Source organism: Pieris napi, chromosome 23 (assembly GCF_905475465.1).
Source record: "Pieris napi chromosome 23, ilPieNapi1.2, whole genome shotgun sequence".
NCBI classification, from domain to species: domain Eukaryota; kingdom Metazoa; phylum Arthropoda; class Insecta; order Lepidoptera; family Pieridae; genus Pieris; species Pieris napi.
Genome location: NC_062256.1, coordinates 7,185,166 through 7,199,048, shown reverse-complemented (window position 1 = coordinate 7,199,048; position 13,883 = coordinate 7,185,166). Strand labels below are relative to the sequence as shown.

General features: G+C 34.8%; 1 protein-coding gene across 1 annotated transcript in view; it reads right to left on the bottom strand.

The window, feature by feature from the left end:
• LOC125061485 (MAP kinase-activating death domain protein) overlaps window positions 1-13,883 on the bottom strand; it is a 59,674-nt gene that overhangs the window by 38,774 nt on the left and 7,017 nt on the right. The window contains exons 2-9 of the mRNA XM_047666956.1: window positions 12,192-12,364; window positions 9,509-9,689; window positions 8,121-8,262; window positions 7,379-7,511; window positions 6,065-6,222; window positions 3,054-3,304; window positions 2,301-2,553; window positions 1,252-1,378 (exon numbers count right to left, since the gene is read on the bottom strand). Coding sequence (XP_047522912.1) covers window positions 1,252-1,378; window positions 2,301-2,553; window positions 3,054-3,304; window positions 6,065-6,222; window positions 7,379-7,511; window positions 8,121-8,262; window positions 9,509-9,689; window positions 12,192-12,293 — 1,347 coding nt within the window. The 5' untranslated portion in view covers window positions 12,294-12,364. The remainder of the gene's footprint in view (window positions 1-1,251; window positions 1,379-2,300; window positions 2,554-3,053; window positions 3,305-6,064; window positions 6,223-7,378; window positions 7,512-8,120; window positions 8,263-9,508; window positions 9,690-12,191; window positions 12,365-13,883) is intronic.

The window sequence follows — 13,883 nt, the reverse complement described above, 5'->3', positions numbered from 1 at the left end:
AAAATTGATGAGAGTGAAATTTTACGATGCGCGCCGTGACACAAAATTAACAGAATGAAGTTGCCCACGGAAGATGCTACGGCATTGGACATAATTTAAAAACAACATTCGAATAATAATAGAATTTATGTTACACTTAATGTAAGAGAATAATAATAAATATTTATTTATTTAATTTTTCAAATGTAAACTGAACTTTATTGACTATAATGACTCCTTTTCCAGTCTTTGATTATTTAATTGTAATTAATTATTTGCATGCAATCAAAAACTATTTTTAATAATGCAAAAGAAGTAGAACTTCTTGCGCGCTTTTTTTTTAAATCATGACACATGTGTTTCGTATTTGAAAGTGTCACGACTTTGTCAATGATGTTTGGATACGTCAATGACGCCTCTGTGAAACTGATATATCTATACCATTGATTCGAAAGATATTCTAAATTTAAATTAGGAAAATAGATCAACTGTCACTGTCAATTTAGATGATTTTTATATTTTCAGTCTAATTCAAAAATAGAACACTACACTGAGAAGACATATTAACAATTTATAATCACGAACATTTTTATTAATTTAGCTTCTAATTAAAAGATTTACAACGAATTAATATGAGCACTGAATATAGAAAATTTTAAAGTATTTTGACCATATACATTAAATCTTTATAAAGGTTTAAACAATTTACTGATCTTTAATGTTAAAAAAAATGTACATGAGCAACTGAATATTATACACGAACATAATGCTCATCGCCATCGGACAGGCGTACTAGTTTTATTGGGGCTTTATGACGTGTATAAATGCCCCTTTAAATTAATTAAACACGCTAATATTTCCTTATTAATAGACATCTCCAAATAATTAGTGCGCGGCTTCGGCAAATAGGATGCCCAGTAAAATATTATTAATGATTGTATAAGAAAAATACTTGAGGAAAAGAGGTTATAAATGCTTTATACATAAACACAGCATACCGAGGATATAGTGTTGAATTGTTGGAAATAGAGTGACAGAAACAATGATTACATACAAAAGAGTTCTACATAAAATAGTAGTAGAAAGTTTTGATTGAAATAACGTTAGTTATAATGTTAAATGTGACCCAAAGACTTATTTTCTACTTCTTAGTTTTAATGTCTGTCAAGTTTTGCAAGATTGACAATTGACCGGATTTTGAAATTAGAGTGTCATTGCGCCTGTATTAGCTTAAACTATGTTTATTAATTTGAGCCGATTATGACGTCATACCTGTTTCAAATGGCTTTTTAGAACTGAGCTTTCTGGTTCCGGTAGAGGTGGCAATTCTTGATCAGCCCCCGTGGGACTGGTGAGCTTTGTCGCGTCCAAATCCACCAGCCAGATATCGTCAGGTAATCTTGTTAAAGGAAATTTATATTAGGATTATTATCGTCAAATTAGATTTTAGATTGCTATCGTTCCGTGAAAGCTGCATTAAAGTCATTTTTTTTTCGCCCATGGCACAGGCTATATAGTCTTTTGACTATACCGCCTAGTCTTTCGTAAAATTTTTCCTTTAATTATATATTAAGGTTCATTTATGTCTTTCGTAAAAGCATTAAAATCTAGTAATTTTTTAGTCTGTGGTAAAAATACAGATATACAAAAATTTTTGGAATTCTGTTCGTCTTGTGGCTTCATCACCCCTCATCCCTGAGGTCGTAGGTTCGATCCCCGGCTGTGTATCAATTTACTTTCTCTCTATGTGCGCATTTAACATTCGCTCGAACGTTGAAGGAAAACATCGTGAGGGCACCAGCTTGCCTTGGACCCAAAAAGTCTACGGCTGATCATCTACTTGCCTATTAGATTGACAAATAATCATAAAACAGATACAGAAATCTTCGGCACAGACCTAAAAAGGTTGTAGCGCGTGATTACTTTATATTTTCTATATAATATGTAGCTAAGTGTCTAAATTGATACTATCGAACATCTAATATATAAAATTCTCGTGTCACAGTTTTCGTTGCCATACTCCTCCGAAACGGCTTGACCGATTTTGATGAAATTTTTTGTGCTTAACCAGTATCTATGAGAATCGGCCAACATCTATTTTTCATCCCCCGAAATGTTAGGGGTAGTCCACCCCTAAATTTTATTTTTTATTTTTTAGATCAAATTTTTAATTTCTATTTTTTTATGATACAACATTAAAAAATACATACAACCCCTAATTTTCACCCCTCTACGATCACCCCTATTTTTTATTATAAATGATATACATGGCAAAACGACGTTTGCCCGGTCAGCTAGTGTTAATATATTTTAATACTTACTTAAAATTCTTTTTATAAGTGAGAAATGTCGCTGGTATTCCGATCAAAAAGGGCGTAGGCGCCAATAGCAACTGTTCCGCGAAGCTCATACAACTCGGTAACAATGGTATTGCAGGGAACATATATTCGAGTGGGTATAACATAGAGACTAACGCCATCACAGACATTGATAAAGCGTTGTAGTCACGCGACTGAACAACCACTTTGTTCTCCAGGATTATCAGCGTGAGGACCTTCAAGCACGTGTCCACACCTAGAGATAAACGTTTTAAAAGTTATTGGTTTATTTTGATAACTGACATATCTATACATTGGTTCAGATTAAAAGAAAGATATTATTTAATATTTTAACCAAATATATAAAATTCCCGTGTCACAATGTTCGTTCCCATACTCCTCCGAAACGGCTCGACCGATTCTTCTGAATTTTTTTATGCACATTCAGTTAGTCTGAGAATCGGCTTCTACCTATCTTTCAACCCCCTAAATGTTGTCAAATGTTAATGTTAATTAAAATCTTATGAATTGAACTCTGAGGTTTATATAGAGGAAAATTCACAGAAAAACCTGAAAGTTTTCATTTCGGAAAACCAAACAGTCTCTGGTAGCATAGCAAAATGTTCCATGTCGGTATGTACTAAAAAGGTAGGCTAGGAAAATCTAAGGAGAAACGAAGTTCGCGGGGGTTATGGTCCGCAATCTAATAATTACTTTACTTGCTACCTACATAAACTTTTAATTCTTAGTACGTACCCAGTAATTCCAACGGCAAATGCAAAGGAAAGTCCACAAGGGTGAATCTGGTATGATCGGGCAGGGCAAATACTAGCGGCGCATGCGCAGTCGGCGATAAAACCTCTAGCTCCACTCTTGTTTTTCCCGGAACTGGTACCGGTGCGGAGAGAAGACGCAAAATCCACGTCTCTATCTCTTTTACATCGTGTAATACTATTGTAGGTGTATTGTCGTACGCTTGGCCCGTTAATACTGACCATACTGTATCTCTGAAAGAATTAAATTTTTATCGTGATGTTCAATTGTTTAGGCTTTTACCTCCCGCGGAAACAAAAAAGATGGGGCGGCCGCAGAGTAGGCGGAAAATAATAGACGGTTCAAATATAAGAGTCTTTCCTCCAACTTCGATTTTGTTTCCTTTGGAGTAGAGACACTTGGGCCGTGGGGTTCAAGTGCACAGGCGCTTATTAAAGATTTAAGTTGGCGCCTGGTAGATAGTACCCGTGACCAGAGCTGGTGCTCAACGAATAAGTATCGCAATACAGCGACGAAATGCTGCCAGCGTTAAAGGTACACTGCCACCCCTGTTGTTGGCACCAAACTTTTTAAATTTGTTTTGATTTTCTTATTATTAATTTTTATTATGTAGGTTAAGAAAATTTACTTTATTCTTTAGTTAGAGAAAATTTTAGAGAGTATGTATTAGGCTATGAGGAAACCACGCGACTGATAATATTTGGTTAATACACGAGCTTTCTGAGCAGCCAATATTGATTCGCTCCCAAGCATATTGTGTAACATAACAACAAAAACTCAGTCTTGTATCGCGCAGCCCGGACATACAATAACCGATATTTAAGCCTTGATTAGTTTAAGCAAACGAATATTATAAGTAAATACCATACATACGTACATACCATCACATTCACACCATCACACAACGCAACCGAACAAGGTATTACTTAGTTAAATGTATTAATTTTTTTTCCTTTCGTTTAAACACGTATGTGATAGATATAGCCATATTATATTTCTAAAATCAAAGACGGGCGTTATTAAAAGTTTTCCCAATTAGCGTTGGAGTCAAAGATCAAGTTTCTAAATGAAATTTCTCATTAATTTGGGTTGCGAACCACCTTTTACAATAATATTAATATAAATATTTATTATCGCCACAAATGTATTTGAATAGAGTACTAGAAACAGCGTGGGTGTTGTTGAAAGCATAAAGATACATTGTACGAATAGAGTTCGTGTCTAAGTGCAATGTAAAATCCTACGTTTGAGCTGTTAAACTGGCACTATCGTATTGAGGAAAGTACCGTAAAATTCGTCCTGTCATCGATCTTTGACAGGTGCGCAAAATTTGAATAAAATCTGTCCGTTTAAAGTGGGTCAAAATCGAGTCGGTTACATATACATACATACATACAGATGAAGCTAATATAAAGCGTGTAAAAAAAGAAGCAATCAATCCTCTTTTATTTTTTAAAAACAGAAGTCATTTGTTTGAGTTGTGTCGGATCGGATCGTCACTTTTTAATAGCAAAGAAGAAATGAAGAGTTATGAAAATATAGATATCTTTAAAAATAATAGTAGCTTCCATAATTATAGTACTCGTAATAAAGATAAAATTGGCGCACCAACCACAAGCCTGCATAAAACTAGTAATTCTTTCCAAGGTATACGTTTTTTCAACAAAATCCCAAGTGAGATACAAATGTTGTCAATAAATAAATTTAAACCGTACATTATTGCCAGTTCTGTTCTTCCGTTCTACACCCTTGATTTGAGAACTGGCAAAGTAAGAAGCATTTCACATACATATTTATTTTTGACGTTCATACATTGTGTTACCTATATGAATAAATGATTTTGACTTGACTTGACTTGACTATGTAGAAAGTGAGCCAGCGCACAGAATGCTTTTTGACTCGCAGATACAAACGAGAATTTCAGAATCATGTTTGAATTTGCTACAACAAGATCATGTCCGATTTTTGTCTCGATTCGTAACTATGGACAAAACGTGACTTCATTATGATCCGGAATCGAAAAAACAATTTGATGTCTCGGACGGCTGTCTCCATCTCCGAGGAAATTTAAGGCATTCCCATCCGCCGAAAAGATCATAGGCTGTTTATACTGACAGCCAAAGGTTAGTAATGATCTTAATAATGAAGCTACTATTACGTGGACTTTGTACGCAGGACAAATAACAGTTGCGTGAGGAAATACGCAAGATAGCAGCGTGTCAAACTCTATGGCAGTCATCAAAACTCTATGGCTACCATTTATTTATTATGTATACATTCTCAAACAATGTGCATGCCTAAAAATACAAGTAAAACTGACATCAGAAGCTTAACACATATACACATCAATTACATTAGAACATAAGAAATCTATCAAAGGAAAGAATTAAACAAACAACCACAAAATAAAAAAATAAATAAAAAAATGGAGCGTGTACTTATGTACGCGCGTAAGAAGTTATACTTCTTGGGCCTTTTTTTTTAAATATTAAGTAATTAATAATAAATATTTAGCGTTAATAATTTAACAATATTTAATATTTAGTATATTATTCAATTATTAATTAATATTAATAATTATTATTATTTATTATTTTATTATATTATTATTTCAATTTAATAACTGGGTATGTTTCATAACCTTTTAACTAAGTAACAATAGGTCTTTATGAAAAAGCATTGCTAAATTTCTTTGAAAAAATAATAAAAACACCTTTATTTGTTTAAAAGGTACTACAAATGTCATTATGGTCATTCAAAATTCTTGGCATAGCTGCTAACGTCACGCATATTCTATTTCTTTTTACTTGTAGATTGTCTTATTCCTAACTCGCTCGCGCACGCTCGGCGCCCATACTTATAATTTTGTGTCACGGTGCGCGCGCATCGTAAAATTTAATTTTTATTTCCAAAAATTACGACGCCGTACTATTTTTTAAGGTATCGGGAACCTTTGACTACTGCGAAAAATACAACAGCCATTATCACCTTACCTAAATATTTGTCTGGACGCACCAACGCGCCGTGGACTGGAAGACTCGTTGCAGGCATCGATCAATTTCTTGAGGATGAAGAGGCACTCGCGGAACGTGGAAAAGAAGGGGTGATGGGACAGGAGGCAGAGGGAGGTTAAGGAATGGTTGCGTATACGCTGAAACAAAAGACAGTTTCAGTTTTATGTAGAAAAGCCGACAATAATCTGTGCTATTCCGACCGCAGTTTATTTTGTGTTTACATTATATTTCAGCAGTATTGGCTTCAGCGTGCGACTCTCATTCCTGAGGTCGTAGTTTCGATCCCCGGCTGTGGTCCAATGGACTATCTGTCTATGTGCGCGTTTAACATTCGCTCTACATTGAAGGAAAACATCGTGAGGAAACCAGCTTGCCTTAGACCCAAAAATTCGACGGCGTGTGTCAGACACAGGAGGCTGATCACCTACTTGTCTATTAGACTTACAAATGATCATGAAACATATACAGAAATCTGAGGCCCAACCACTGATTTATCTTAATTTAACACACACATTTCAAAACCATTTAACTGTCTAGGTCTACCACATTAAAATAAAATACCAGGTCGTCTTTCTAGCCTTTATCTTTATGATGTTTAAAGAAAAAAGTAAAAATTAGAAAGCAAGCTATATAATAGAGATTTCGATTATGTTTTCGAATCACGTAATTTTTGCGTCATGCTAAATCGCGTGTTTTCTGTCATATGGGACATCATTCAGGGCTGTTAGAGATTGACCTAGGTTATGTAAATGTTTAAAAATCAACGCTTTTGATTTTATGAGGTTAGATATTATTGATTAGAGAACAGATTTTATTTATTTATTTCGTATTCCTGCAGCTAACAAAAATTTTATATAATAACAACTGAGAATTGCACGCTCAAGCCATCATTGCAGCAATTAGAGTCGATTAATTTTTTTTAAGATTTCCATCAAATACTCATCAAAACCGCATTTGATGAGTGCAAACTTACACATGATTCCACAGCAGCCTTGCGATTCTGTAACTCACTTTTAGAACACTCACAGCGGTTTTTGAAGCGGCGGTCGCGCTCAAATCAGTCGTATAGCAGTAATTTTACGATTTGGCATTCCAATAAGGAGGGAGCTTGTAGTTTATTGTTTATCAGAATGCCAAATCGTAAAATGAGCGCGACCGCCGCTGTGAAAACCGCTGTGAGAGTTCGAAAAGTGAGTTACAGAATCGCAAGGCAGAACGTTGTAGTTCAATAAAAATCTTCTATAACCACTGGTTTGTACAGTCGCAAGAGGAAACAAAAACAGATTAACATACCTGTCGTTTCCTTGTAGCTCTAGGGCTTGGGGTATGTTCCCCACCGCTTTCAGAATCTGGAGCTGCTGCGAAACGCGGTGCACTGCATTCTCTTTCCGAATCACTCGGCGCTAAATTGCTGCTCCTATAGTCACTGGAACAAGTTCTTGCCTTAGGTTTGATTTTAGAGGCGAGACCACTTCGGTCATATCACTGTCTTTGATTCGGTCAATTTGATTTAGAACTTCTCTTCTTTTTATAGAGCAATCTCCTTTGCCACGCTTCTAAACAATTACTTGGTGCTTTGACTAAACAATTGCCTTCTTAGAAAATATAAGTAAGAGAAATTTCGCTGCAAATTATTCTTTCTAAAAGTGTTAACTTTTTGTTAACAAAAACACTTCTTACAACAAAAATATTCGGTAAAATGCGATAAGAATCGAATTAGCAGGCCTATTTACTTTGGTATTCTGATGAATATTATATATTTATAATGGATTTGGACTTATCGAACGAATATAATATAAAGTTACATTCTACATCTTCATACTTTAAAGTTGCATTCGTCACCATCACAAAACAACTTACAACAAAGTTTTGTGTTACAGGAAATACGCTATAAAATTAATTTTTTACTCTATTTTAATAATTCTTTTTATTAAAGAGTACAAGTCCAAACAAGAAAGCAATCATACCGAATGGTAATTATCCCATATTAAGGAATGTTTTCATAGTAAATAATATGGTAGAAATAAATGATCACCTGGAAAAGGCAGAGTCTGAACTTTTCTCCATTGACTTTCGCCAGGACTCCCGCCTCAGAAGACCACGGTCTCGTGGTCCTGGGACGGGAGCCCGCTCCACAGCTCGGTAGAAGTTCACACATATACCGTAACGCGTTCTTCCTAAAAGACAAGAACACATTTCATATGGCTGATATTTCATTGTAATGAGGACAGCGCCCGTAGAAGAGGAAGAGTCCAATGGCAACAGCGATAACGATCCCTATTAGCCTGATAGCGCTGATGACGCAACCTTGGGGAAATAAAAACCAGTTGCGCTATAACCTTCAAAGTCAGGGCCTTAGATATCTGTATCCGTTCTCATTTATTTTTCTTAATAAACACAAGTAAATCAATCTTCTGTGCCTGACACACGCACAGTTTTTTTTCAAGCATGCCGGATTCACCACGATGTTTTCCTTCACCATACGAGCGAGTGTTGACTGCTCAATTACCGAAAGATTATTAGTGCATAGCCAGGGATCGATCCTACGACCTCAGGGATGAGAGTCGCACGCTGCGATCAACACTGCTCTGAAATCTTGCGATTGCGTGGTACAAAAACTTATTCTTGAAATCGGTATCGCTATGGGAAGTAGCCGAGTAATGGCTCTGGTAGTAATTCAACCCAACCATCAATTAAATTAGGGCAGGAGGCTCATCTGATGTTTAGTGATACCGCCCATGGATACTCCTATTGCAAGAAGACATGCAAATGTGTTGCCTTTTAAGAATTGGTACGATCTTTTCTTGAAGAACCCTAAGTCGAATTGTAACGATGTACGTAATAGATTCTGATTCGATGTTTTCTTTTTATCTTCGAAAGAAATTTCTTTAGACATTCACATTCAAAGTAAAAACTTTTTACAGAGAAATTTTTCATCAAGTTTTATGTTACTATCGCCTTGGAAAGTTCTATCAAGAAAGCTCACTAAAACACCTATTTATTTTTAGCATTAGACACTGGTACATAGGAGCGCGAAGCAGAGACATTTAAAAAATATCTACATTAATTATACTAAAATATGAATATGATTATTGTTCTTATGATTTTGTCGCATTCGGTGTCGAGACCCTTGGTCCGTGGAGTCCTAGCACTGTAAGGCTTTTTAAGGAAATTCGACGGCGTGTGTCAGGCACTGGAGGCTGATCACCTACTTGCCTATTAGATTTAAAAATGATCATGAAACAGATTCAGAAATCTGATGCCAAGATCTAAAGAGGTTGTAGAGCCCTATTTACTATTTATTTTATTGTGAATTTTTACTTTTTATAGTGAGTTTTCTATTGCCAGCCGCAAGTTATTTTTCATAAAACGCTTGGCCACTCCTTACCCTCCTAATAATTATAAGTTTACTTCTTAACTTACCTGAATCCTTATCAGTTAGCGTGAAGACGAAGGAAGTGGTATCTCTAGCAGACAAATGGGCCAACTGTCTTCGCTGAGCTACGGAAACACAACCTTCGGGTTGACAGAAGTACACCATGTCCAGCGGTAGTGGAAAGTCGTCGTGGTTTGTTAGCGGATAGCGACGTAACAGCTCCGGGGCCTGTGAAATTGTGCTTTTAAGAATTCATCTTTATTTACCTAACACTGTTTAAAATATAGTTTTTATCTAATATATAAAATTCTCGTGTCACAGTTTTTGTTGCCATACTCCTCCGAAACGGCTTGACCGATTTTGATGAAATTTTTTGTGCTTATCCGGTATCTATGAGAATCGGCCAACATCTATTTTTCATCCCCCTAAATGGTAGGGGTAGTCCACCCCTAAATATTTTTTTTATTTTTAGATATTTTTTTCTGTTTTTATTTTTTTATGATACAGCATTAAAAAATACATACAACTCCTAATTTTCACCCCTCTACGATCAACCCCTATTTTTTATTATAAATGATAAACATGGCAAAACGAAGTTTGCCGGATCAGCTAGTATAACGATAAAAATTCCAGAGGCTTTCTTTGTCCAATAGTCCGATCTCCAATTTTTTAATTGAATGTACCTACATCACGCTAAATCACATATATAAAATCAATACTATCCAACTATATGCAAAGTACAGTGAACGCAAAAGTGATACAAAAACATTATAAACATAACTAAATGTTACTAGAATCGTTAGACAAAAAAAATCTATCTAATTCGTTCGTTCCCATACTCCTCCGAAACGGCTCGAACGATTCTTATGAAATTTTTTATGCATATTCTGTAAGTCTGAGAATCGGCTACTATCTATCTTTCAAATCCCCTAAATTTTTAATTTTTAGATAATTGTTTTTGTTTTTTTTACAAAATACAAAAATACATACAACCCTTAATTTTCACCCCTCTAGACCATCTAAGACCACCACCCCTATTTTTTATTATAGTAGATAGTTATTTTTATTGAACTAAAAAAATATACATGACAAAACAATGTTTGCTGGGTCAGATAGTTTTTTTATATGTATAAATAACAATAACTACTAATTGTATAAATTTTTAATTCGAATCGATAAAAATCAAACTACTTCGAATCGATAAATTAAGTTAGTTATTTTATCCAGTAAGGTAATGGCCACCGCTACCAGCAAAATAGCGTAATTGAAGCTTTATTCTTATATTTTTAAACAGCGTTTTATTACGTAAATATTCCCTAGGCCGCTGAATAATTCAAAAGTATCCTATTTTTTATGAGACAATAAGCTTAAGCATTGAATAAGGGGCTAACCGCCCATGGACCTGCCACGCCCGCAGGTAATTGGGCGTGTTGCCGATCTTAAAGGAATAGTACGCTATATTTTTGCAGGCCCCTAAGTCGGTATTGTTATTAGTGTCGATAGTTCGTTGAAAGCAAAGAAATAGTTACGACTTAATACGTGAATGGAAATTATATAAAAGAAATTGCATAGCTTATGTTCAATAATGTCAAGATCAGACTTCGCAATTCTATTGTTAGGAATTCTTACGCTACTACATAAATTCTTCACAAGAGATTTCTTTAGAAAATAGTATTTACTAGAAAACTATAGTACGAGACTTATAGGGTAAACAAATATAACGAGCTTGGTATATATCGAGCTTTATTTATTAGAGAATTAAGGTTAAATTACTAACCGACTTCAAAAAGAGGTTTACTAATCTTAATATATATAAATTCTTAATATATATAAATTACGCGTCACGTTGTTTGTCTACTTAACCGATTTCAATCAAATTTGCACACCGTGTGCAGTTTTATCTAACTTAAAATATAGGATAGCTAACATATATATATATATTGTGTACGAGTGTCCCTAAACTCCTCTTAAACGGCTAGACCGATTTGAATGTTTTTTTTGTATGCGTTTGGGCGGAGCCCTGGATGTTTTAGATTCACAAATCATCCCGGCAGATGGCGCTGCAGTCGGTACTTTCATACTTTGTTTAATTTCCTAATCGCTTGAAATATCATGCAGGATAACGTCTGTCGGATTCGCTAGTTGACGTATATTTTTAAGTTCCAGTATAGTTCCTCTGTGCGTGGACCATGATCAAATGATTCGTATTTACAGCGAATTGGTACCGTTTCCCGACTTCCAAAAGCTCTAATAAGACCTTTATAACTCGTATATAAATAAAGTAATTATACAAATTTATTTACTAAGAACAAAAAATTCATTTACTATATTTTTTTGGCGCCTGGTAGAGATGAAAGAAAGTATCTATGACCCCAAAACTGGTGCTTTCCTAGCTCAACGATTAAGTATCGTTTGGCAGAATTTCCTCGCAATACAGCAAGGAAATGGTGCCAGCGTTAAAGGTACACTGCCACAGGGACCAAACTTTTTAAATTTGTTTGTATTTTCTTAGTAATTATTTTTATTATTACTTTGTAGGTTAAGAAAATTGTAAGACAAATTATACGTAGCATGATTAAATGAATAATCTTTAATTTCAGAAATACAAATAAGAAGTATTGTTGATTAATACTGTTTTGTCCATTTTGGAATCAGCTATTTAAAGTATTTATTGTTGCTAATACCAGTGAACCTGTGGGTTGTCGTGTGGGCCGACGTGACCTTCATTACCTGAACTGGAGCCATGCCCTTCCCAGTGGTATATGGTCGTGCCCCGACGATAGTCAAGTAGTCCACAAGCCGAGGGCACAATTGTTGCTTCTGGACGTCCATCTTGATGTGTTTTCCGTCTAGCTACTGCACTCATAACTTAAATATTGCTTTTCATGATTGTCTTAGAATACCTGGAAGAAACATACTATTACTGGATTGGTCACTATAGGGGAAATAATAAAATATATAATTAATGTAACATCAAAAAAAGGTGATAATAATTAAATAAGGTGAGCACAAGAAGTGCAAAACTACATAAGATATAAAATTACCTAGACATAAAGAATGGAACAAAACAAAGCAATTAAAACTTTTGCGACGATGTCGACGAATCACGAGTTTAGTTGGTTCAGTAACGAAAGTTAGGGATACGATGTGGACAATTTTAATACATATGTATGGAATAATACTTCTTTATCTGATATAAATTAATTTCAAATCTTTGGAATGCTTAGCACAGTCGAGTGTAAAATGTCGAGTAGAAAAATATTTATTAATTATTTCGTAATCCTACAGCTAACATGAATATTATAAAACAACAACAAAATAATACCGAATGTGTGATGGTGTGTATGTGGGGTGTGGATATATTTCCGCTTAAGCTATTAAAGAAGTACTTTTTAATCTACTGGCATAAAAGTGATAATGATAAAATTTATATTAATTATAGTTAAAATTATAAAAATCTATTTGGAATCTTTTTACTCTCTCATTTATAATAAAGAATGCATCTTATAATTTCGACGTCACGAACGTCGAAATATAGGGTAGACCGAGGCGAATCGGATCACAGGGCGAATCGGATCAAAATTAGAAATCTGTTGATAATTCAAATATCACAATCACATAGAACGCACTCAACCGGCGTTTTATGTCTCTTCATTTACTGAGCACCTCCCGACATAAGCAGTATTTCGATCGCGCTTGTGGATCAGTGGCAATGCCGATCGTCAGCCACTCGGTTTTTTGTGTGTGTCGCAATTTGGCGCTCATCTAAGGTACGCGTACTTACGATTTCTTTGTGTCATATGACGGATTTGTCTTAAAATTCAACTACATTGGCTTATATTGTTAAGCAAGGTGTTTATATTAAAGAACCAATTAGCTTTTAAGTATAATCTTAGAGGTTAACGTCTAAAATATGTATTTCAAAAGTCCTAATTATGGGGCTAATCGGATCATATCCTTAGGGGCGAATTGGATGATACTTTTAAACTGATTTATTACATGTTTGAGGTTATTGATTCATATTTATTTCATGACCGCCGGAGAATGGTCACAAGAAAAAATTAAAGAAGCTGTATATAAAGTCCAGAACAAAGAGTTTACCTTACGTAAAGCTGCTAAGATTTTTTCAGTACCGTTCACGAGCTTACAGAAAAAAAGGACCATATATATGTGAATTTATGTGCCAATAATCAAAATTGATCTTATTATTATATATTTTTACTGATTCCAAAGTTATTTAACACTATACCTTAAAATTTTGTTATATGTTGTGTACGATCCGATTCACCCCGACAGTTGGGGCGATTCGGATATTTTCCTTTTTTTAGTTTTTAATAGGTAATTAAGAGAATATATGTATGATTTAAGTTTTCAAATGTTTGTTTCATAGGTTATTAATACTTCTTACGATTTTATTAATAA